At 48.1% G+C, this 26,852-nt stretch overlaps 1 protein-coding gene across 1 annotated transcript in view; it reads left to right on the top strand.

The window, feature by feature from the left end:
* Nucleotides 1-9,464: 9,464 nt before the first annotated feature.
* LOC144947424 (nucleolar RNA helicase 2-like) overlaps nucleotides 9,465-26,852 on the top strand; it is a 38,749-nt gene continuing 21,361 nt past the window's right edge. The window contains exons 1-7 of the mRNA XM_078876673.1: nucleotides 9,465-9,659; nucleotides 16,606-16,782; nucleotides 17,134-17,184; nucleotides 18,760-18,951; nucleotides 19,416-19,491; nucleotides 19,909-20,096; nucleotides 24,867-24,984. Coding sequence (XP_078732799.1) covers nucleotides 9,606-9,659; nucleotides 16,606-16,782; nucleotides 17,134-17,184; nucleotides 18,760-18,951; nucleotides 19,416-19,491; nucleotides 19,909-20,096; nucleotides 24,867-24,984 — 856 coding nt within the window. The 5' untranslated portion in view covers nucleotides 9,465-9,605. The remainder of the gene's footprint in view (nucleotides 9,660-16,605; nucleotides 16,783-17,133; nucleotides 17,185-18,759; nucleotides 18,952-19,415; nucleotides 19,492-19,908; nucleotides 20,097-24,866; nucleotides 24,985-26,852) is intronic.

The raw sequence follows: 26,852 nt of genomic DNA, 5'->3' as shown, positions 1-26,852 counted from the left end.
CACCCCACCTGACCCCGCCCACCCCTAATGTCATCCACACAGTGGGCCGAGTCTTCTCCTGGGCAGGATCAGGAAAGTGTTATCACTGAACACGCGCATCATCAATTGGTCGAACGTTCATATTCGTTCTAGAGATCAGCGGAAAATGCTTGCTTTTGGATTATCCGCGATTTAAATTTTTTCCACAGCCATCCTCCCCATCATTAGCATGGATAGTCGAGAGTCTACTGCGTGTGTTCAATGGCTTTGTGCCGCCCCCTAATCGCCTCCTCTTCATTCTCTCCCCCCCCCCCCCCTTACTCCTGCAGATTCAAAACTCCTGGAAAAAGGACAAGTAACTGCATAGAAGAGAGAGGAGGCAAGATGTTAACCACCTCGCCTGGGATGCATGAGGTCGTAGGTTCTATCCCGACCCTGAAGCTCGCTGTATATTTGGATTTTGCATGTCTCCCCCCCCCCACCCCTGTGGCCACTTGGATTATTATTTTGGTCTTCTGGTGTTGCCCTCCACATTTATGAACGTGCCTTCAGAGTATATTTATTCACTTTATTCTTATTTTTCAATCTACGTGACTTTACCGAAAGAACCAAAGAATATGATTTCCTGCAGTCACGAAAGTTTTAAGTCAACAGTATTTTGGCTGTTAGAAATTTCCGCTTGATAAGCTATCATTTGTGGCCAGGTCACTTCTCAAATAGAGCTAAATAGTTCAGTGGGCCTTACGCGGCTTAATTTGTCCCGATGAAACGTTCCGAGTTTGCTGTGGGATCGGCCACAATGAGAGGGCCAGGGTACGAGAAGGTTGGTGGAAGATTGAGATCACATTTCGTGTTATAAGCGGTGGTTGCGGCGGGGGTGGTAAAGGTGGTGGTAAAGGTGGCGGTATTAAGGTTGTGGTGGAGGTTGTGGTGGTAGAGGAGCGACGCTCACAACAACGAGCAGAGCGTCGGGTGGCTAAAGCACAGCAAGTTGGCACAGTAGGGGGCACAGGTGGTGCATCAGCCAGTCGTCTCAGTCATCTCAGTCAGTCGACCCGTGGCACCTGGGTCTGCCCCTTGACCTCCTGCCAGCGGGCTTTCGACACTTCATGTATTCTCAAGGTGCACATGGCCTGGCACAAGCGTCGTGGTGACGTCACCGCCACTTAGTGGCGAATGGCGGTTGTTGTTGTTGGTGGTAGAGGTGGTAGTGGTAGTGTAGCAGTGGTGTAGCGGTTAACGCTACACTGCGCTATGAACCCGGCGACCCGATTTCATTTCCCGCTCGCGGCCAACACCAGTGACGATTATTTAAACGAGTCCTGGGCCTCTCCTGGGTTGACTCAGCCTCAAATGAGTACCTGGTGTGGTGTGTAAACATCGCCACTGGGGAGACAAAGGAGGTCGGGCGTGGTGCTGGCCACCCACCCCCTCGTGTACCCTTTCGGCCTTCATAGGTGCTCGCTAACAGCACTTGCCCCAACAGTCTGTTAAGGCTATACGGGGGATCTTTTTTTTGGTGGTGGGGGAGGTGGAAGTGGATAAATAATAAAATGTATAGAGACGAACAGGAGGTGGTGGTAATGATGATCATGTGGAGGAGGAAGATAGGGAAGAGGTGGTGGTGATGGAAGAGATGAGGTGGTGATGATGATAGAGGAGGAGGAGATAAGGGAGGAGACAGAGGAAGGAAGAGTTGAAAGAAGATGAGTGGGTGGGTGACTGGGTGGGTGAGTGAGTGAGTGGACAGGTGAGTGGGTGGATCGGTGAGTGGGTGGATCGGTGAGTGGGTGTATCGGTGATTGGGTGTGTGGCTGAGTGAGGGTGGATGATTTCAGGTTCAAGTTTCATTTATTAGTTGTAGCCAGAGCCGGCCAAGCCACTAAGCGACCCTTGCAATTGCAAAGGGCCCCGTGGCCAGCAGAGGGCCCCCTAGAGTCACTGCTAGCTAGTGGGTGAAAAAAATCATACATCAAAAGTAACATAAAATAAATAAATAAAAAGAAATGGGCCTCCAAACAAATTTTGCTTAGGGCCCCCAAAGGTCTAGGGCCGGCTCTGGTTGTAGCCCTGTGAGCCATGCGGCTCTTGAGCCGGGTGCAACCGCAACAAACAAAACATGGACAGAGAACATCTTAAAGCGACGAAGCGCAACAGAAACATCCTGGAAAAACCAGCAAATCTTCCAGAAAAAAACCCACTGTATTACAACGCTGTGTGAAAAAATCCCAATATGATGCAAGTCAAAAAATAACAACCATAAGACATAATAATAGGGTTCTTCCCCCTTTTTCCGGCAACAAAACTGAAACCTTTCCACAAGGATCCACGTCTGCATTAACCACAATACTTGCAGTCAAAATGCAAACAAAAAACACTGATAATATATGCATTGCAGACACTAATCCTTGCAAAAAGGCTTCAGCTCCGTTGCCCAAAAAATGGGAAAACCCCCATCATTATATTTTGGTACTGGCAAATGAGGTCTAATGATGAACCATAAGACAATTTAGATTAAAGTTATCAGGCCAACTCCGCACTTCTGCAAGAAACATGGCTTAACCATATGTTTTCGAAATCACCAAAATAAAGCTATAAATACAATGTAACAACAGTAATCATAGGAACTTTGATTCAAATTTAACAATAAACGATATACATAACATGTACGACAAAACTTGCAGCCATATCTGGCAGCATGACACTCCCAGTGTATGATGTGTGAGTGAGTCAGTGTATGATGAGTGAGTGTATCACGGCATCCTCCCCGCCATCACGGCCTCCTCCCCACCATCGCGGTGGGTGGGTGAGTGGGTGTGTGGGTGAGTGAGGGTGGATGATTTAGTGGGTGGGTGAGTGAGTGAGTAGGTGGGTGAGTGAGTAGGTGGGCAGGTGAGTGGGTGGGTGAGTGAGTAGGTGGGTGGGTGAGTGAGTAGGTGGGCAGGTGAGTTGGTGGGTGGGTGAGTGAGTGGGTGGATGATTTGGTGGGTGGGTGAGTGAGTGGGTGGGTGAGTGAGTGAGTAGGTGGGTGGGTGAGTGAGTAGGTGGACAGGTGAGTTGGTGGGCGGGTGAGTGAGTGGGTGGATGATTTAGTGGGTGGGTGAGTGAGTGGGTGGATGATTTAGTGAGTGAGTGGGTGGATGATTTGGTTGGTGGGTGAGTGAGTGGGTGAGTGAGTGAGTAGGTGGGTGGGTGAGTGAGTAGGTGGGCAGGTGAGTTGGTGGGCGGGTGAGTGAGTGGGTGGATGATTTACTGGGTGGGTGGGTGAGTGGGTGGATGATTTAGTGGGTGGATGAGTGAGTGGGTGGGTGAGTGAGCGGTGGTGTAGCGGTTAGCTCGCTGCGTTACGAACCCAGCGACCCGAGTTCGATTCCCGCTCACGGCCACCAACACCGCCCGGCCGCCTTTGGGGAGACAAAGGCGGCTGGGCGTGGTGCTCACCACCCACCCCCTCGTGTGCCACAGTGCCGGCATTCATAGGTGCTGGATAACAGCACTTGCCCCCAACAGTCTATGCAGGCTACACGGGGGATCTTTGTAGTTATGATTGCGTCATGACGTCAACACGTCGCGAAAGATTTTACGCAGTTTGTCCTGACGTCACGCGTTTTAGTTTTGCCCGTGATATAATCCGTGCGTCATGACGTCACGTCTCTACATATTCTATTCACAAAGTGCGTCATGACGTCACTGCAGCAGTTACCGCCCCCCCCCCCCCCTTTGTGCGGTGACATCAATCACGACGCGGTGACATCACTTGACCAAGGAACGGAATAGTAATTTGCGGCATGACGTCACCATCACGTTGCGTCTCAGTATTGTACGTCATGACGTCAGCACATTGCGCTATTTAAATGGCCAATTTCCCTTAATTCGAGATTCGAAGTTTTCGTGACTGCAAGGATTCATACTCTTTGGTTTTTTCGTTAAAGTCACGTAGGTAAAACATTAAAATAAATTAAATCACGACGTTTCGGGCGCAACACAAGCGTCCTTCTTCAGGTGGGGACAACTTCGCGAAAGCACACCGCTTACGTGTGTCTCAGAGGTGGCTGTGACAAGTCATTATATCAAGTTCAAGTTGATTTATTAGGTATAGCCCTGTGAGCCATTCGGCTCTTGATTCGGGTGCAACCGCAACAAAAAAAAACTAAAACATGAACAAGAAAACATCTTAAAGTGACTATGTGACTAAGTGCAAACAGAAAATCCAAGAAAAGACAGCAAAATATTGCAGAAAAAGCACCGTACACCAACATTGTGTGCAAAAATCCCAGTGGGATGCAAGTCAAACAACAACAACCACAAGACAACTTAGATTAAGGCCATCAGTCTTACTCCGTACTACAACAAACAAACATGGCCAAACCAAAAAAACGTTTCGAGAATCACCAAAATAAAGCCATGAAAGCAATGAAACAGTGATCATAGGAACTGTGACGGAATTTTCACAATAAACGACAAACAACATGTACCACCAAGGTTACTCCGATCTGAACTCGATAATTTAGACAAGACTCTCTTACAAACACATTTAATGTTAACACACAAAATGTCACCTTCTGATTGGAACCACGTTGATAACATGACTTCTGCTTCTGCTGACTCAATGTCAGCCAAATGCAAAGCTAACCTGATTTCCAAATTTAACCTCCTATCTAAGAAGAAACCAGAGCCACACATCGCAAAGCTGGATGTTAACAAGACCGTGATTAATCAGAGTAACATCCCAATTTCTGACACTCTAAAAACGGTACTGGCCAAAGGACTAAATTTCGCCGTCACCCCTAAATATATACCAGTAGAGGATATGATTTCCCAGATTGATGTAGCCCTCAGAGGCATAGGACACATCCATGCGGATGTAGCAAGAGCTGAAATAGCTACTATTCTTAAGAATGCTAAGAAACCCACTAGTAACATCAGCAAAAACGAACGCTCTGAACTCGCGGACCTAAAAAAGAGAGATGATATAGTCATCCTCTCGGCAGACAAGGGCAATGCCACGGTCATCATGGATAAAGATTCATACAACAACAAAATCCTGGACCTTCTTAATGATGGGAGTTACTCCAAAATTAAAAACGATCCCACTAAAAGCCTAACGACGAAAACCAACAGTATCATCACGAGTTCGACTTCCCTAATCGAACCAAGCAAACGTCCCTCTCTAAAACCATCGGCTGCAAGACCTCCCAGACTCTATGGTCTTCCCAAAATCCATAAGGAAGGCACCCCGCTACGACCCATTGTGTCGACGATAAACTCTCCTACGTACAAACTAGCCCGTTTTCTATCAGATACTCTGCTCCCTTTCACAGGCAAGACCTCTTCGGCAGTACTCAACTCAACCCAATTAGTCTCTATGGTTAAGGACATGGTACTATCTCCTGATGACATCCTCGTCAGCTTTGATGTAGTATCTTTGTTTACCAAAGTCTCAGTACCGGACACCCTAACAATAATTGAGGACTTAGTCCAACATGGATTGAATTCTGATGCACCTGCGCTGGTGAGGCATTGCCTCACCAACACCTATTTTACCTGGAATGGCACCTTCTACAAACAGAATGAGGGTACCCCTATGGGCTCCCCTTTGTCACCAGTTATAGCCAACATGTTCATGGAAAAGTTTGAATCAGACGCCATCCAGACATCCACCCTGCGTCCTTCCCTGTGGAAGAGGTATGTGGATGACACTTTCGTCATCTGGCCACATGGCCTCCCAGCATTGAACCACTTCTTGGACCACATCAATTCCAGACACCCATCCATCAGATTCACCATGGAAGTGGAGAAAGACGGTAAACTACCATTCTTGGATATTCTGTTTGGGAGGAGGCCTGACGGATCCTTGGGACATTCTGTCTACAGAAAAGCCACCCACACAGATTCCTACTTGAAACCGGATTCCCACCACCACCCATCTCAAAAGAATTATCTCATCAAAACGCTATACCACAGAGCCCATGGCATTTCTGACAAACACCACCTGACCGGTGAATTAAGACATGTACATCGGGCCCTCAGGATGAACGGATACTCTGACCGTAATATCCGCCAAGCTGTCTCTCCCACCACACAGAAACAGCCACATGAAACTCCGACCAAAACCATCACGTTACCATACATAGCTGGCGTGACCAAAAAGATCTCCAAAATTCTAAACAAACATAAGATCCAAGTCCGATTCAGTACAGTGCATAACATCCGTGATCTGATTTCATCTGTGAAGGATGTCGTTCCTGACTTACAGTATCCTGGAGTCTACAAATTGAGTTGCATTTGTGGTGATTGCTACATTGGAGAAACGAAACGTCATGTTTCTGATCGTGTCCGCGAGCACAAGTCAGATCTGAAACACGGCAGAACTGATTCTTCTGCCGTTGCCGATCATTGCTACAACTCGGTGGGCTCTCATGAAATTGTCTTTTCCGAGACCAAGGTTCTCTGCAAACCTCCCGGCTACCATCAAAGGTTTGTACACGAAGCCATACAAATATACAAACACAGACATAATTTCAACCGTGATGATGGGTACAAACTTAGTAATCATTGGAAAGATGTTATCAACCACGCAAAAAAGACTTAATTACAATTTTTTGGACCATCTTATCTGACAGGCACTATTTTACTTTACTTTACCGAGTGTTAACATCCCCAGTTATTTTTTAACAGTACTCTCTTCATTGTTCAGCCAGCATTGGTATAAACATGGGCATTTTCGTTCTTTTGTCTATCATGTGTATTAGAGCTTCCCTCCCCCTCTCTGTCCATTGTGTTGGCGTGTGCGGTAGTTGGCCGCTTGCGCACAATCGCTCCATTGTGTTGGCGTGTGCAGTAATTAGCCGCTTGCGCACAATCGCTTCCACGCCGTCGCCCACCCTTTTGGCCTCGCCCCCCCTCCCTCCGAATACGTTCCATTCATTGGCTACCATAGTCTGATGAGCTCCCCCCTCCCTCTCCTCCCCCCTTCAACTCGCTTTTAAGGGATTACATTATGAATCATTGCCTCACTTGATGCAGCTAATCTGGCTGTGACGGTCCCACCTGATGACGGAGACTTGTGTTGCCTCCGAAACGTCGTGATTTTTGTTTTTTATTTTATTTTATTTTCATTCATTTTGATGTTTTACCTACGTGACTTTACCGAAAAAAAACCTAAGAAGATGATTCCTTGCAGTCACGAAAGCTTCAAATCTAGAATTAATGTACCACCAAACCCTGCAGCCATAGCTGGCTGCATGAGTCACTCCACAACAGCAGGAGCATCAGTCGGAGTATCAACATTTTTCAATGCACCTTTAAGATCAGCACACTAAATCAAAACACAGATCACACTTTGCAGCGATCATCCGGAGCGAAACATTTTATTTTAGGCCACTGAATTGCAGTGGCAGCTAGGGGTGTACAACTCCTCTAGAGCAGTTTTGAGTGAAGATCTCACAGGTAGTGATTCAAGTTGCAGGTTATTGGCAATATCATTCCAGACCCTGGGGGCATCAATAGCAAAGGCCCTTCCTCCAGTATTTGTACGGCAATATGGGACGTGAAGCTGGTAAATGAGCGAAGACCTTAGGTCAAATTTGTTCTTTGAAACAGAGAGGACATCCAGCAGATTCTAGATTTGAAGCTTTCGTGACTGCAATGATTCATACTCTTAGGTTTTTTTCGGTGAAGTAACGTAGGAAAAAATATATAAATAAAAAAATAATAGAAATAATAGTAGAAATAAAATAATAAATCACGACCTTTCGGAGGCAACATAAGCTTCCTTCATCAGGTGTAAAAAGGCACAGCAAAATAACTGTAATAACACACCCCCTACACACACCTTCCCTACACACACAATTTGTAATGTCCCATCACAAATAACTTTCACTACAGTTATTTTGCTGTGTCTTTTTACACCTGATGAAGGAAGCTTGTGTTGCCTCCGAAACGTCGTGAATTATTATTTTATTTTTATTATTTAAAATGTTTGTATAAATTCTTATTATTTATTTATTTTTCCCTACGTGACTTTACCGAAAAAACCTTAGAGATCCAGCAGGTAGTCTGCGGATATAGTTGCGGGGGGGGGGATGGGGGGAGGGGGCATGGTGAGTGTGGGGGCGGGGTGTGGGCTGGGAGGTAGTGTTGCGTATACCCCGAACAACGATTGGAGCCTTTTCCGAGACCAAGGTGCTCTGCAAACCTTCTGGCTACCATCAAAGGTTTGTACACGAAGCCATCCAGATATACAAACACAGACATAACTTCAACCGTGATGATGGGTACAAACTGAGTAATCATTGGAAAGATTTCGATTTAAAGCTTTCGTGACTGCAAGGATTCATCTTCTTGGTTCTTTCGGTAAAGTCACGTAGAAGGGAAATGATAAAATAATAAAAATAAAACATTAAAAAATACAATTCTCACGACGTTTCGGCCACAACGCAAGCAGCCATCCTCAGGTGAAGAACAGTTAGTTGTTGATCTGCATCTATCTTCAGCAGCCGTCCTCATGTGAAGAACAGGTCTGTCGGAAAGACAGCGTCTGACATTGGAAAGATGTTATTAACCATTTAAAAAAGATTTAACTACGCATATTTGTACCATCTTATTTGACAGGTACTATTCTACTTTACCGAGTGTTGACATCCCCAGCGTTTAACAGCGCTGCCTTTTTTGTGTTTCGATTGTCAGCCAACACCGGTTACAACTCGAAGTCGAGGTACACCGATTGTTCTCTTTTAGCCCCGCCCACCCCACCTCCAACACGTCCTATTCATTGGCTACCACATTCAGATAAGCCCCTCCTCCCCTCCCCCTTAACTTGTATTTAAGAGCTCGTCTCTTGGAATTTTGCCTCACTTGATACAGTAAATTTTAGCTGTGACGGTCCCACGTGATGACGGAGACTTGTGTTGCCTCCGAAACGTCGTGATTTATTATTTCATTATTATTTATTTTTATTTTTAACTACGTGACTTTACCGAAAAAACCTCAGAGTATTTCAAACTGAGGCTTTGTAATGTAGATGGTGGAAGTAGATAAGCCACCTTTTTAATTTTAATTTTACTTTTATTAATTTTAATTTTTTACCTACGTGACTTTACCGAAAAAAACCTAAGAATATGAAGCCACCTTTTGTTATGCTGCCGGGTAAATTAATAAAGCATAAGAGTCCAACCACCCCGGTACGTCATGACGTCAGACCTTTCAACTAACTTTTATTTATAATGTGCGTCATGACGTCACATCCCCTGCCTCTCTTACGTCGTGCGTCATGACGTCACCGCTTCCACGTCGTTCTTGTTTTTTACGCAGCCCATCCCGACGCCTCTCGCATGTTTTCCCGTTACATAATCCGTACGTCGTTACGTCACATCCCCCCCTTGCAGACCCCTTTAACGTTGCACGTCATGACGTCACTCCAAATCCTCCGCAATCGCCGTGCGTGATGACGTCAACGACCGTACGCGCTGACGTCACGTTCGGTCCTTTACCACGCGGCCAGCAACAAAGAAGGCGGCCGCCCCCACAGCCGGAGCCAAACAACAGCCAGACAACAGCCAGACAGCAGCCAAACTACAGCCGCAAGTAGCCAAGCAACAGCCGCAAGCAACCAGCAGCCAGCAGCGATGCCCGGGAAGATCCTCGCCGAGCTGGAGGAGACCACAGCGGCGCCCACGACGGTGAGCGGCGCTGGGCCTGAGGCCTGCACTGCGCTAGGAGAGTGCCGGGCCCGCACAGACCTCGCGTCTCGTGTCCTCTACTGCAGCCCCCTGGACTGTACTAGAGCCTCCTCCCTCCCCCTTGTACTGTACTAGAACCCCCCCCTTGTACTGTACTAGAGCCCCCCCCCTTGTACTGTACTAGAGCCCCCCCCTTGTACTGTACTAGAGTCCCCCCTTGTACTGTACTAGAGCCCCTCCCCTGTACTGTACTAGAACTTCCTAGTACTGCACAAGAGCCCCCCTTGTACTGTACTAGAACTCCCTAGTACTGTACAAGAGCCCTCCCTTGTACTGTACTAGAACCCCCCCTTGTACTGTACTAGAACCCCCCCTTGTACTGTACTAGAGCTTATTTGCACTGTGTGTGGGTCCCCCATGCACTGTACTCGCCCCCCCGTACTGTCCTAGCGCCCCCAACACCCGCCTGTAGGGGGGCTGCTGCTGCTGCACGGCTGCGCTCGGTCGACTGTCTCAAATGAGCGCCTGGTGCGGTGTGTGGGTGTGTCTGCTGTGTATTGACATCGCTGTCTGGGGGAGACAAAGGTGGCCGGGCCTGACGTTGGTGCCGGGGCCCACACACAACGCACACACCCCCGACACACACACCCCCTACACACACACTACACACACACCCGACACACACACACCCGACACACACACACCCCCTACACACACACACCCCCTACACACACACTACACACACACCCGACACACACACACCCCCTACACACACACACACACCCCCTACACACACACCCCCGACACACACACACACCCCCTACACATACACCCCCTACACACACACAGCCTACACACACCCTCGTGTACCACTGAGTACGGACAGCACTTGGCCCCGACAGCCTGGGGGTTAGAGGCTACACCTGCGTACTCTCCGCCGCTATCTTTGTGTGCGCGCGGGCGATTGATTTCAGCGTTGGCTCCAACCAAGTTTTGAGTGGGACCCCCCCCGCCGCCCTCCATATGAAAGTCGAAGGCACCCTGAGCCCACCGATTGGAGTTTTTTTCTGTGCTGAGCCAAAGGCGCTGCTGCATAATGACGTCGACGATGATGACGATGCACCAGTGAGGGCGGCCAGGGTTGGTGGGTCATGCGTGGATTTTCCCCGTGCACTGAATCCCCATCTCCAGCTGCATGGTGGGTAGCGGGGATAGTGGTGGGGTTGTAGTTATTTGTGTCCTTACTCCACGGTGTTCCCCGCCAAGGCGCAGCCTTACGTACATGCATAGGACGGCAGAGCTCGGTGGCGATTAGATGTTAACTACCTCGCCTGGTATGCAGGAAGTCGTGGGTTCGATCCCGACCCTGACGATGCCTGCTGCTGTATATTTTGAGTTTGCGTCTCTCATCACCACGGTGGCTATGATATATTAACTACCTCGCCAGATATGCAGGAGGTCGTGGGTTCGCTCCCAACCCTGACCATGCCTGCTGCTGTATATTTGGAGTTTGTCTCTCTCTCATCACCACCATGGCTATGAGACGTTAACTCCCTCGCCTGGTATGCAGGAGGTTGTGGGTTCGATCCCAACCCTGACCATGCCTGCTACTGTATATTTGGAGTCTGCATCTCTCATCGTCACCACGGTAGCTAGGAGATGACCGAAGCCATATTCATCAGCTCCCCTCTGCATCTTTCTTAAATTGGTTCATCTCGTTTGTTGAATGATGATCACAGTGTCAGTCCGACACAGGAGGTCAGAAACCTTAAAGGTAATTTTTTGAACAGAGGCACAAGGTGGTTAAAATGTCCTTTTTCCACCTAAGAAATATTGCCAGAATGCATCACTTCTGCCAGAATACATTACTTCCTGTCACCTGCTGACTTGGAGAGACTGGTCCATGCTTTTGCGTTATCCTGACTGGGCTACTGCAACACTTTACTGGTTGGGATACCGAGCAAAGTACTGGGCAGACCCCAGCTTGATAATTGGTTTTTTACCCTTCTATCTGGCAACAAAACTGACACCTTTTTACAAGGAGTCATGTTTGCATAGACCGCAATACCTGCAGTCATAATACAAACAAAAGAACATAACTCTGATAATCATGATGGGTTTTCAAAGCAGACTTAAATATCTCCACCGACTCTTGATTTTCTGATCTGAAGTGGTCTATGCAAACATGACTCCTTGTAAAAAGGTGTCAGTTTTGTTGCCAGATGGAAGGGTAAAAAAACAATTATCATATTTTTACTGGCAAATGAGGTTCCCATAGTGTAGATGCTTGCCCCGAGCTCTCATACTCTGATGGTGCATTGTCTTTGAGTTGTGCGCCTTTTGGCGTCATCTGGTCCAACCCATGTGAGACTAGGCTCTAAGGAAAGCTGTCTCGGGTGTGGACCAATCAACTTCAAGGACAGTGCACATTATCAGAGTTATGTTCTTTTGTTTGTATTATGACTGTAGGTATTGCGGTCTATGCAAACATGACTCCTTCTAAAAAGGTGTCAGTTTTGTTGCCAGATAGAAGGGTAAAAAAACCAATTATCATATTTTTACTGGCAAATGAGGTTCCCATAGTGTAGACCCCAGCTTGTTCAGAATGCAGCCGCTCGAGTGCTTACATCACATACACTATTCTGTGAGCACATTACACTAGTGCTCATATCCTTTCATTGGCTACCAGTCAAATTGCAAGTGGATTTTAAGATGCTGCTATTAACCTATGAGGCTTTTTAAGGGCTCACCCCACATTACTTGCAGGAACTAATACATTTATATATTCCATCGAGGTCATTAAGATCTTTTGATCCCCAACTGCTCAGCACTCCCAGGTCTAGGGTTGTGCTCTTTTGGCGATTGGTGCTTTTGCTAGCGTGCCACCACCCACAAGCTATGGAACGCCTTGCCACTTCAGATCAGAAAATCAAGAGTCGGTAGAGATATTTAAGTCTGCTTTGAAAACCCATCTCTTTAGAGTGGCCTTCCCTCTTTAGTTTGGTCGGTTGCCCTGGTTCTGTTTTTATTTCCTGCTTTCCATGCATTGCTCATTGCAATTCTAGGATGGAATGCGCATTACACATTTTAATTATTATAATTGCAACTACCTCGTCTGGTATGCAGGAGGTCATGGGTTCTATCCCAACCCTGACAATGCCTGCTGCTGTATATTGTGGAGTCTGCATCTCTCTCTCTCCGTGGTCTTGTGGATTTTTCTCTCCAGGTCCTCCGGTTTGTCCCCCTACATTTAGAATGGACATGACGTTTAGATTGAAAGATTTGCTGGTTTATCCAGGATGTTTCTGTTGCGCGTCGTCGCTTTAAGATGTTCTCTGTTCATATTTTGTTTGTTGCGGTTGCACCCGACTCAAGAGCCGCATGGCTCACAGGGCTTTACCTAATAAATGAAACTTGAAAATTTTAAACTTATTTCGATAATTTTGTTGCTGCTATGAATTTCCACGTGGTGATCAGCCACTTCGTTGAACTGTCTTGTGTGATAGCCAGGTCACTTCTGATATGTAAGCTACTAGCGGGAAGTACCCGGCGTTGCCCGAGACTTGGATTCCTTTCTTGGATTATTAGACGGCCTACGCGGAGAGTAGGGGGGGGGATGCGTGACGTCAGCAGGCACACTGCGTAACGCTGCTGAATGCGGGTGACATCACAGATGTGACGTCACCGCAAAATATATCCATTATTGCGCCCCCCCCCCCCCCCAAAATACAAAAGTCTATTTTTATACTTTTTGCATTGTGTACAGTAGGGAAGCTACCCACATGCCAAGTTTCAAGTTTGCATGTTGGGAAGTATGCTAAACAATTCGAACAGACAGACACATTCACAAATTTCCCTTTTATATATAGACTAGCGGGAAGTACCCGGTGTTGCCCGGGGGAAAATATATTTCAAAACTTAAAAACATAACATATACATACACAAATACTAAGCTATTGTGAACCCCCGGCGTGCGGTTTATCTGTCCATTTGTCCGTCAACAAAATTACAAGTCAAAAAAGTTATAGAAAGTGGGGGGTAAATAGTTGATCTAAAAGGTTTCCCGAAAATCGTCGACCCCCCCCCGCCACCCTTAAAAAATATTTTTACCCCCGCGTAGACATATATACATAAACACCCTACATACAATAGAGTGAGTTGTATCTAGTGACTATATAGTAGTATCTGACTCTACAGTAATAACTACTGACTGCAGTGGTATCTAATGGCTATAGTAGTACCTACTCAATCTATAGTGATATCTATTGACTCAATAGTAGTATCTACTGATTAGTAGAACTACTAACTCCATAGTAGTATCTGCTGACTCTATAGTAGTATCTACCGACTCTGCAGCAGTATATACCGACTATAGTAGTAACTGCACACATTGGGGTGGGAGGGGGAGAAGAGGACATCACACTTTGAAGAATTACCTCAGCGTTGTCTTTTTTTACACGCTTTTATTTAACTTGCTGTCTGTTTCGATTTAAAGCTTTCGTGACTGCAGGGATTCATCTTCTTGGTTCTTTCGGTAAAGTCACGTAGAAGGGAAATAATAAAATAATGAAAATATTATTTTATTAAATTATTTTATTATGTTTAAATCTTATTATTTTATTATTTCCCTTCTACGTGACTTTACCGAAAGAACCAAGAAGTTGCTGTCTGTTGTTGTATCCTCAAATCTCGTAACTCAATTTTAACCCACTTCCCAATGTGGTATCGACTGCAAACTTGGTATACTTATGTCATACTGATGACAATACTATATTCTATCATAAAAATTAAATCTTTTTCAACATTCTTTTTTATATGTAATGTTTCGGCTTGGGTCTTAATTGTCCACGGTCAACTGACGTTGGCTGTAATTGCCCACGGTCCCTTACGTTATGGCAAGCTTCTGGGCCACTTCCTGGAGTCGTGGAGTTCTTCCATTACTAGTACAGTCATGTTTAAAAAAGCGTGTTTTTCAAAAAGTTTTTTAAAATAGATATTTTTTTGCATTAAAGCGAATGATAATGTTTCCCCGCCCACACCGATCTCGCGTGTGTGTTGCTATGGGAACCAAGACGTTTCGTGCATGCGAAGATGTGTGCTTTGGCGTGCGCTCAGCGTAGTAATATAATCATTAATAGTACTAAATTATCAATTTAACTACTTTAAAGTTAGAAATGCAAACCCCAGTTTGTGAGTTAAAACCGTCGCAAGTTGCGTACACAGACCGACAGACGGAGAGACACAGACAAAAAAATACTTTTATAGGTAAGAATTAAAAGTACTTGCAATAATAATTTACCAAAATAAATTTTAACATTAAAGACCCATTGGCATTGTACCGTTTAGCCATGTTACTTGGGGGAAACGTTTAACGTGCTACTTGTAAAGTTTGCATACAATAACCCTATTAAATTTCGATGTAAAGCTTTCGTGACTGCAGGGATTCATCTTCTTGGTTCTTTCGGTAAAGTCACGTAGAAGGGAAATAATAAAGTAATAAAAATAAAACATAATATTAAATAAAACATAATATTATGTTTTATTTTTATTATTTTATTATTTCCCTTCTACGTGACTTTACCGAAAGAACCAAGAAGAAGAATAACCCTATTGTTTATAATTCATATAATTATATATTTTTAAAGCAATTTAATGATAAATGAAAATTAAACTTTGATCATTACCTGATTAAAATAAAATAAAACAACGCGCGGTGGGAAAAAAATTACGCTCGCGCGCCAAGAATTGATTCTTTAAATCGAGCAAAGGAATCGGAAGGTTGTAGATTTCCTAAGAATCGGCCTATTCCCGTTTAATCGATACCACAAACGCTCACCAGATATCGATTCTCGCCTGTCCTGTATGCGGGTTGATGCCGCACACTTCATGGTCATTCCACCCCCCCCCCAAAATACAAAAGTCTGTTCTTATACTTTTTACATTGTGTACAGTATGGGAGCTACCCACATGCCAAATTTCAAGTTTGTAGAATGTTGGGAAGTATGCTAAACATTTCGAACAGACACACACATTCATACTTAATTTGGAGCTTTCGTGACTGCAGGAATTACTCTTTGGTTCTTTCGGTAAAGTCACGTATAAAGAGAAAATAATAAATTATGTAGTCTCTCTGTCTATGTATCTCTGTGATATCTGTCTCTACTTATATGTCTGTCTATATGTCTCAGGTTCTGTGTTTTATCTCTCTCTCAAATTTAGCATTCTCAGGAAGAACGTAATCAACCAGGTAGGGTGTTGACTGTTATGTTATCCGACTCTCTGTTGTATTACATTACATTTATAAGTATACTAGATTTGTGTTTCTATTTCATTTATACCTGATGATGATTGCTTGTGTTGCAATCGAAACGTCGTATGCTAGTACTTAATTTATTATTTTATCTTTATACGTCACTTTACCGAAAGAACCAAAGAGTAGACACACACATTCACAAATTTCCCTTTTATTTATATATAGACAAAACTCAGTGGGATTTACCTGTTAAGATAAAACGTTTTTTTTCGTTTTATTTGTATATTTTCTTAAAGTGATTTGTTTACCTTTCCTAAACTGTTGCTCTCCTAGTAGTAGTAGGTTTTTACCCTTTAAACTGGTACAAAACTGACACCTTTATATAAGGCATCATGTTTGCAATAACCGCAACACAAGCAGTCAAAATGCAAACATGATGCCTTGTATAAAGATGTCAGTTTTGTACCAGTTTAAAGGTTAAAAACATACTACTATATTTTGCCACTGGTAAAGGAGGTCTCATAGTGTTGTTCTCCTTTCGTGTTTGTTGTTGTAACGTTGCGACTACCCAGTGTGCCCCGACTGGACCCATCTTTCACAAAGGAGCTTCACAGCTCATCATACCCCTCCTGCAGCATCAACGGAATGTTGTGATTGTGACGTTGCGAGACGCTCCGTGTTCCCGGATGTTAGGAGCCGAAGAAGGTGAAGGGAGACAAAAGGCGGAGGCAGAAGGGAGGAGACGCAGAGACCACAATGGAAGAGGAGAAGGAGGAGGAAACACCGGAGGAGGTGAAGAGAGCAAAGAAGACAAAGAAGAGAGAGAGACGCCAGGAGGAGGAGGAGGAGACACAGACCGTCCCTGAGAAGGTGAGATACAGGGAGAGACAGAAGAGACGCGGGGGGGAGAGACGCGGGGGGAGAGACGCGCGGGGGGAGAGACGCGCGGGGGGAGAGACGCGCGGGGGGAGAGACGCGCGGGGGGAGAGACGCGCGGGGGGAGAGACGCGCGGGGGGAGAGACGCGCGGGGGGAGAGACGCGTGGGGGGACGGAGGAAAAGGTGAGAAAGAGGATACACTGTCCTTGAAGTGAGACATGGGGAGAGAGACACACGAAGAGAGAAAGACACGGGGAGAAAGAGACATTGAGAACTGGGTCTATGCATCCACCTAGCCTAGCACGGGCTGTATGGTGATGTTACTGTATGCTGCCTCCCACAGTCTCCAAAGAAAAAGAAGAAAAGAAAGAGCGAGGAGATTGAAGAAGCACAGGTGATGGTGGCGACGGTGGTGATTGTGGTGATTGTGGTGATGAGTGTGAGTGTGATGCTGGTGCTGATTGATGGTGCTGATTAATGGTGCTGATTGTAGTGATGGTGGTGATGATGGTGGTAGTTATTTGCTGGCGGTGATGGTGGTGGCAACGATGATGATGATGACGATGGAAACTGCTTCAGTAGCCCGCGATCAATGAACCCTCTGGGAACAAAAAATGAAGACCATAAAAAATAAATATCTTCAGAAAAGTGATTCAAAGGAGTAAAAATTTAAACGTGTTCAGAGTATTTGCTGCTATACATTTCCACGTGAGCTGATATCTGCCACTTGATTGACCTATCACTTGTGGTGGCCAGGGTCACTTCTGAAATAGAGCTACACAGCACAGTGGGGACTTACACTTGGCAAAATAAAAAATAGTTTAGTTGTAGATATTTGTTGCCAGCACAGCTCCCAGACTGTGGAAACGCTCCGCATCTAGTGACCAGGCAATCGGAGGCACTCACGTTATTACTTGAATCTGTCTTAGCATAATGACGTTTTTCTTTTAGGTCAGATCGCATAAATATAAATGCGTCATTAAAAACTAAACTAAACGACTATCAACTATTTTATTTTACCAAGTAAGGCCCCACTGGGCTATGCAGCTATTGTTTCAGAAGCGACCTGGCTATCAAAAATGCTTGCTCAACGGAGCGGCTTTTCATCATCATCACGTGGAAATGTATAGCAGCAAAATGCTCTTAAACGCACGATGTTGATTCTAAACGTGGAGGGAAAAACCGGAGGACCCGGAGAAAAATCCACGTGATCAAGGGGCGAACATGCAAACTCCAAATATACAGGTGTCGGGGTCGAGATTACTTACCAGGCGAGGGAGATAACATCTCCTAGCCAGCCACCGAATGAAGGCTGGCACAGCGCACGTGTTTCAGAGTATTTCGCTGCTGCTATAAATTTCCACACGATGATGAACCACTTCATTGCGCTGCTATCATTTGTGATAGCCAGGGTGGTCGCTTCTGAAATAAATAAGTAATATTTAAAAATACTTTTTTTAAAACACGCTTTAATGAAATGTACCGTACGAGTAATGGCAGAACTCCACGACTCCAAGTGGCCCGAAGCTTGCCATAACGTAAGGGAACCGTGGTGATTTACAGGCAACGTCAGTTGACCGTGGACAATTAGACCCAAGCCGAAACATAAGATATCAAAAAGATTGCTTAAAAAATATATTTTTTATGATAGAATATAGTATTGTCATCAGTATGACATACGTATACCAAGTTTGCAGTGATACTACATTGGGAAGTAGGTTAAAATTGAGTTACAAGATTTGAGGATACGACAACAGACAGAGTTGAGGATACAACAGACAGAGTGAGTTCAATAAAAGCGCGTAGTAAAAATATCTACACAGCTGAGTGGGGGTCCTTACACCTGGTAAAATACATTTTTATTTAAAATCTTTTAGTTTGGGTGCTCGCTCACGGCACTTGCCGTAACAGTCTGTTGAGGCTACCATGTTGAATCTCTAATGATGGTGACGCTGCTGTTGCTGCCCAGGTTGTGGAGGAGGAGGTTGAGGAGGAGCCGAAGAAACCCAAATCCTCATCCAAGAAACGGAAGCTCCCTCCCACCTCCCCTCCTTCCCCCGCGAGCGCTAAGGGAGAGGAGGCCCCCCTCTCCGCCGCCTCCATCTCCTCCACCACCTCCTCGCTCTCCGGCGAAGAGGTGGAGGGGGGAGGCAATGCAGAGGTGAGGCCTGCACCAACTCCTCCTCATCCTCCACCCCCTCCTTCACTTTCACTCCTCCTCCTCCTCCACCCCCTCCTCCACTTTCATTCCTCCTGCTCCACCCCCTCCTCCTAGACCCCCTCCTCCTCCACCTCCTCCTCCACCCCCTCCTACACTTTCACTCCTCCTCCTCCTCCACCCCTTCCTCTTCCTCCCCTCAACCCACGTGACCAGCACGGAGGTCGTGTGGGACCCTGATGTTCAGCAGGGAATGGGACAGATCGCTGTGCAAGTACACGTTGAGATTGGAGGTGAAGCCTGGGTCCGCTACGTTGGGACCCCTCCGATTTGTGCGTCAGGTTCAGTGCGGAGGAGTTGGACAATTCTAACACGGCACTTTCTTTCCCCCTCTCTCTCTCCCTCTCACTCACTCACTCACTCCCTCTCTCCTCCTCTCTCTTCCATGTGCGACTCTCTCTCTGTAGGTTCTCTCCGAGGAGCAGATTGCCGGAGCGTTCTCCAACTTCAACATCTCTGATAAAACCATCACCCTCCTGCGTGGTAACTCACCCACATGCTCACACACACTCAAAGACAAAGTTTCCCCCATAGCCTTAACAGACTGTTGGGGCAAGTGCTGTTAGCAAACGCCTATGAAGGCCGGTGCAGCGCACGAGGGGTCTCCCTAGTGGCGATGTTTACACACCACACCAGGTACTCATTTGAGGACCGGTTCAGATAATCGTCACCGGTGTTGGCCGTGAGTGGGAATCGAACTCGGACCACGGGGTTCGTACCACAGCACGCTAACCACCACACTACCACTCCCCACACACTCACCCACGTGCACCCACGCACTCACCCACTCACCTACCCACCCACTCACCCACTTACCAACCTACTCACCCACTCACTCACCTACCCACCCACTCACCCTGTGTCCTCTCCTCCCACCACCCGCACTCTCTGTGTGTACAGGCCGTGGGGTGTCGTATCTGTTCCCTGTGCAGTGCCTCTCCCTGGAGCCCATCATGGCCGGCTGGGACCTGGTGGCCCAAGCCCGAACGGGAACCGGCAAGACGCTGGCCTTCGCCATCCCCCTGGTGGAGCTGTTGCGGCAGAGACACGGGACGGGCAACGCAGCCAAATACGGCCGGCTCCCACAGGTGGGGGGAGAGACGCGGGGAGAGAGACGCGGGGAGAGAGACGCGGGGAGGGAGACGCGGGGAGGGAGACGCGGGGAGGGAGACGCGGGGAGGGAGACGCGGGGAGTGAGACGCGCGGAGTGAGACGCGCGGAGTGAGACACGGGAGAGAGACACGGGGAGAGAGACACGGGGAGAGAGACACGGGGAGAGAGTACACTGGGAGAGAGGCACGGGGAGAGAGGCACGGGGAGAGAGGCACGGGGAGAGAGACACGGGGAGAGAGACACGGGGAGAGAGACACGGGGAGAGAGACACGGGGAGAGAGACACGACAACACAGGTACACGGGGAGAGAGACAAGGGGAGAAAGGGGAAAGAGACACAAGGGGACACGTGGACATGCGAGAGGGACATGGGGAGAGAGACAGAGAGAGGCAGAGAGAGACATGGGGAGGGATAGAGACACGGAGGAGATACGGGGAGACGCATAGAATGCTGATGATTTTATTGATGGGTGGTAGTGGTGGTGGTGCAGGTGATGATGGGGTAGGTGTTGATGTGTAGCTATTGAAGATATTGATGATTGTGCCGATGATGGTGGTGCTGGTGGAGTACGTGCATCTGTATATGTGATTGTGAGTGTGTGTGTGAGGAGCGGTAGTCCGGCAAAACAACCCCCCTTGTTGGTGCCGGATGGAAACGCTGTGGTGAGCAATGCCGTGGGGGGAGGGACAATTTAGATTGGCCACTCCCCTCATGGCGTTTGTAGCCACCGCAGCAGCCAAATGGGGGCTTTGGACGGGTGCGAGGGCTGGTAACCCCTCCACCTTCAAATCACGATATCACGGAATAAAAATATAATTAAGCTTGTGCTGGAGGCCCCAGGGGGACAGGCGTCCATGACGCCTCCTGGCCAAACCTCATTTGGCGGAGCCAGGAGATTAAATGCTTACCCTCGGGGTTCCTCCAGAAACGGCAAAAAACCACTGCAGGTGGCCACGTGGAATGTTCAAACGCCCACTGCGGAGGAGAGGCTGCCACTCCTCTGCCGGGAGCTGGACCGGTACCGCCTGGATCTCTGGTATCCAGGAGGTCCGGTGGACCGGCTCTGGCTCCTGCCACCATGAGGGATGGACGGTCCTCTACTCGGGGCAGGAGACTGCCAAACAAAATGAAGGGGCTCTTCTTCTGAACAGAAGAATGAAGGGAGCGTAGCGGTGAAGTGTGGAAAGCTGTAAGCCCCAGTCTAGTTTGGGCTCGTCTTCCCATCAAACAGAGGCGAGGAGTGGTGGTCGTGGTTACTTATGTCCCCACCGAAGACGAACATCCATGGAGGGATACAGGCAAGGCCGATGAGTCCACGATGCCTTCTATGACCTCCTGTCACAGGTGCTAGCTAAAGTGGCCCCTCGGGATAGACCCATCGTGTTGGGTGACTTTAATGCCCGAGTTGGTCATGATGCTGGTACCTGGTCTGGAGTGATTGGAATGCAAGGGCCAGATCAGCTCAATAACAATAGTAGGAGGCTGCTAGATTTTTGTGCAGCCCATGGGCTTTTAATTACCAACACGCTGTTCCGGCATCAGCGCATCCACACACCATCATGGATGCATGCCGGATCCAAGCAAGAACATCTGCTGGACTACATGGTGACAGAACGGCAGATGCGGGCCCATGTCCTTGACACCAGGACCTACCGTGGAGCTTATCTGCCCACTCACTATCGACCTGTCATCTGTAAAATGCGTCTGCCATTCTTCCACTCCGGTGGTGGGTGTACACCCAGGACCCCATTCAAACCCATAGTGGCATGATCTCAGCGAGCTGATAAAAGTTGCAAGCGAGAATTTCATCATCGATTCTAGCTGGGAACTGGCATCGTCCGCCACTCCTGATTTCGAGGCGAAATGGGTGAGGTTTAGGACTGGCTTATGCAGCTGCGATGGTTGTATTGGTTACACGGTCCAGACCGCCCCAGAGAACCTGGCTGACAAGAGGTGGTGTTTAGGCTGGCTGAGAAAAAGCGACAGGCCCACTCTCATCATCTACAGCATCCCACGTCAGAGAATGAGGAGGCTTAAATTTCGATTTAAAGCTTTCGTGACTGCAGGGATTCATCTTCTTGGTTCTTTCGGTAAAGTCACGTAGAAGGGAAGTAATAAAATAATAAAAATAAAACGTCGTGAGAATTATTTTATTTTATTGTTTTATTTTTATTATTTTATTACTTCCCTTCTACGTGACTTTACCGAAAGAACCAAGAAAATGAGGAGGCTTGCCACAGCCTTCGCTCGGAGGTTCAGAGAGCCGTGAGGCGCTGCAAGGATGGGTAGTGGTTGCGGGTTGCTGAGGAGATGGAATCTGCCTTGGCGGCCCGCGATCACAAATCGCTCTTTAATTCCATCTAAAAAGTAACTTGCAGCACCATACCTATTACCATCATTAGGGGAAAGAACTGTGATCTGATCTCTGACCCCCAGGAACAGGTTTGCAGATTTGCTGAGCATTTATGTGAGGTCCTGGGGGAGGGGAAATCCCTCAGCCTGGAAAACATCATGGGGCAAAGTGGGGATGACCCTGTCGAGGCTGCGGTGCCTCAAATATTGGAGGAAGTCACCCCCTGTGAGTGGCTGGTTGAGGTGCCATCTGTTAAAGTACTAAAGGCGATCCAAAGTTTGAGACCAGGAAAGGCACCGGGCAAAGATGATCTCCCAAGCGAATGCTGAGGGAGGGTGGCGTTTGTGCACAGACTGCCCTATATGACATCATAACAACAGTCTGGACCACTGGACGGGTTCCGCAGGATTGGAAGGATGCCCTGGTGGTCCCCCTCTTTAAGAAGGGGGACCGCACAAACTGTAACAACTACAGGGGCATCTAACTCCTCAGTGTGCCGGGAAAGGTCCTGGCAAGGATTATTCAACATCGCCTTGCCAGGCACACTGAGGAGAGGCTTGTGGAGCCCCAATGTGGATTCAGGAAAGGGCGGTCCTGCACAGATGCCAAATTTTCTGTCCGTCTGCTACAGCAGAGTTGTAGGGAATTCCAACAGGATCTACATATCTGCTTTATTGACCTGGTCAAGGCCTATGATACCATCAGTAGGCCTGGGCTCTGGGTTGTTCTTCATGCTTTCGGAGTCCCTGACTCCTGCTCACGATCATTAAGGACCTTCATGATGGTGAGCGCGCCCAGGTAAAACTACGTGGCCGGGAGCCGGAGCCATATCCCTGTTCACCTTGAGGTGCGACAGGGACGTCCTCTGGCTCCCACATTATTTAACATATTTTGACCACGTAGGTCGTGAATCCTTCGATTGCTGTATCGGAGGAATTTCCATCTGGTACAGATACAATGGCTAATGGATGCCCGGGTGCGGTCAAGGGATGGCTCCCTATTGGTCAACCATGTTACGTATGTTGATTATATGGTGATTGCTGCTCACTTAGAGGAGGGAGTTTGAGGCGCTGCTGCTGAACCTGTAGTGTGCCACTGAGAAGTGGCTTTTCCATCAGCCCCACCAAAACTAAGCACCTGCCTGGGTATTTTGTACCATCGGACACTCCACCCCCAAAACTCCCAATTGGTGATGGGGCGGTTGTGGAGAGAGTGAAGAGCTTCCGATACCTGGGTAGTGGACTCATGAGCGCCTCCCGTTTGACAGCAGAGGTCTCATTCCGAATCAGTCGAGCGGTATTATCTTTTCATTGGTTGCGTAATGCTGTGTGGAAGCTACCTGGTCTGTCACTCCACACGAAGCTTCAGGTTTTCTCGGCCACAGTCATGCCCTCCCTTCTCTATGCTTGCGAAACGTGGACCCCCCTAATGGAACATTTTCGCCGGTTAGAAACATTTAGGCTGGCCAGTCTACGATCCATCCTGGGTTTAACCAGGCTGGATTGTGTGAGGAGCTCACAAATCCTTGAAAGATCTGGACAAAGTCCCATCGGTGAGCTCCTCCGGCAGGCAAGGCTGCAATTGGCTGGGTCATGTAGCCCACATGCCCAGCCACCGCATGCCTAAACAGCTTTTGTTCGGCCGGATAGAGGGGCCTAAACGGGCACAGCACGGGCTAGAGAAGAGATGGAGTGATGTGGTACAGGAGGATGTGGAGCTGAGTGGACTTGCCGATAACTGGTCTGTGGAGGAGGCTCGTGAAGGACGCTACTGGGCAGTTGGAGGCAGTCGCCCTCCAACAACAACGGAGGGCAGAGGAGCGACGCTCACAACAATGAGCGGAGCTCCGGGTGGCTAAAGCAAGTTGGCACAATAGGAGGCACAGGCGGCGCATCGGCCACTCATCTCAGTCAGTCGACCCATGGCACCTGTGTGTACCCCGTGACCTGCCAGCGGGTGTTCGACACTTCACATGCACATAGCCTGGCACAAGCGCCATGGTGACGTCACCGTCACTTAGTGGCGAATAGCGGTTGTTGAGGAGCGGTAGCGTAGCGGTTGGCGCGCTGCACTACGATCCCGGGAGAGACCTGAGTTCGATTCCTTTTCGCGGCCAACACCAGTGATAGCGATTATCTGAACCGGTCCTGGGCCCTAGGTCTACTCAGTACCTGGTGCGGTGTGTAAACATTGCCGCTGGGGACACAAAGGCGGCCGGGCATGGTGCTGGCCACCCAACCCCCTCTTTTTTGCGACAGTGCCACCCTTCATAATTGGTGCTACTCGCTAATAGCACATGCCCCCAACAGTCTGTTACAGGCTATACGGGGGAGAGCTTTGTTTTGTGTTGATGGTGCTGGTGATGTTGACAGTGATGGTGTTGATGTTGCAGGTGCTGGTGATGTGCCCCACAAGGGAGTTGGCCGTGCAGGTGGCCGACGACCTCCGAGCCATCGCGGCCCCTCTACGCGTCGCCTGCTTCTACGGGGGCACGGCCTACGGGCCCCAGCGTGAGACAATTCAAATCATAAACACTCACTCATACACTACTCACTAGCTACTCATTCAGACAGACACTCACTCATACAGATACTCATTCACTACTCACCAGCTATTCACTACTCACTAGCTACTCACACAGACACTCACTCACTTGTTACGAACTCACTACTCACTCATACAGGCACAACATACAGACACTTATACATACATACAGACAATCACTTGCACAAACCCTCATTCATACAGACAATCAATCGCACAGATACTCAATCATACAGACACTCATATATACAGACACGCATACGTACGGATACTCACTTATACATAGACACTCACTCACACAGACAAGAACAACAACAACCGCCATTCGCCACAAAGTTGTGGTGACATCGCCACGGCGCTTGTGCCAGGCTATGTGCACGTTAAGGCTACATAAAGTGTCGAACGCCCACTGGCTGGAGGTCACGGGACAGACCCAGGTGCGATGGGTCGACTGACTGAGATGACTGGCCGATGCACTACCTGTGCCCCCTACTGTGCCAACTTGCTGTGCTTTAGCCACCCAGCGTTCCGCTCGTTGTTGTGAGCGTCGCTCCTTTGCCCTCCGTTGTTGCTGGAGGGTGACTTCCTCCAACTCTTCAGTAGCGTCCTTCACGAGCTTCCTCCACAGAGGCCAATCTTGACACCGCTGTCCACTAAGCTCCACGTCCTCTTGTACCACATCACTCCATCTCTTCTCTAGACCGTGCCGCGCCTGTTTAGCCCCCTCTATCCGGCCGCACAAAAGCTGTTTAGGCATGCGGTGGCTGGGCATGTAGTGGCTGGGCATGCGGGCTACATGACCCAGCCAACGCAGCCTTGCCTGCCGGAGGAGTTCACCGATGGGACTTTGTCCAGATCTTTCAAGTATTTGTGAGCTCCTCACACAATTTAGCCTGGTTAAACCCAGGATCGTAAGCAGGCCAGCCTCAGTGTTTCTAACCGGCGAAGATGTTCCATTAGGTGTAGAAAAGGGAGGGCATGACTGTGGCCGAGAAGACCTGAAGCTTCGTGTGGAGCGACAAACCATGTAGCTTCCACACAGCATTACGCAACCAATGAAAAGATAATGCCACTCGACTGATTCGGAGTGAGACCTCTGCTGTTAAATCGGAGCCGGTCATGAGCACACTGCCCAGGTATGGGAAACTCTCCATTCTTTCCACAACTGCCCCATCACCAATTGGGAGTTTTGGGGGTGGAGATGGTACAAAATACCCAGGCAGGTCCTAAGTTTTGGTGGTTTTGATGGTAAAGCCCCCACCTCTTAGTGGCACACTCCAGGTTCAGCAGCAGGGCCTCCAACTCCTCTGATTGAGCAGAAATCACCAGATAATATAATCGGCATACATAACATGGCCGACCAATAGGGAGACATCCCTTGAATGCATCCGGGCATCGGTTAGCCTCCCATTGTATCTGTACCAGATGAAAATTATTCTGGTACAACCATCGAAGGCTTCACAAACTATGTGGTTAAAATATATGTTAAATAATGTGGGAGCCAGAGGAAATCCCTGTCGCACCCCAAGATGAACAAGGAATGGCTCCGACTCCCGGCTACGTAGTAGCACCCGGGCCTGCTCTCCATCAAGAAGTTCTTATTGATTGTCAGTAGAGAGTCAAGGACTCCGAAAGCATGCAGAACAACCCAGAGCCCAGGCCTACTCATGGTATCATCGGCCTTGACCAGGTCAATAAAGCAAAGATGCTGTAGCAGATGGACAGAAAATATGGCATCTGTGCAAGACTGCCCTTTCCTGAAACCACATTAGGGCTTCGCAAGCCGCTCCTCAGCGTGCCTAGCAAGGCGATGTTGGATAATCCTTGCCAGGAC

The sequence above is a fragment of the Lampetra fluviatilis genome, chromosome 45, assembly GCF_964198595.1.
Source record: "Lampetra fluviatilis chromosome 45, kcLamFluv1.1, whole genome shotgun sequence".
Classification (NCBI taxonomy): Eukaryota; Metazoa; Chordata; class Hyperoartia; order Petromyzontiformes; family Petromyzontidae; genus Lampetra; species Lampetra fluviatilis.
Note: the sequence above shows the minus strand (reverse complement) of the source record. Positions and strands in the feature narration are given on the sequence as shown.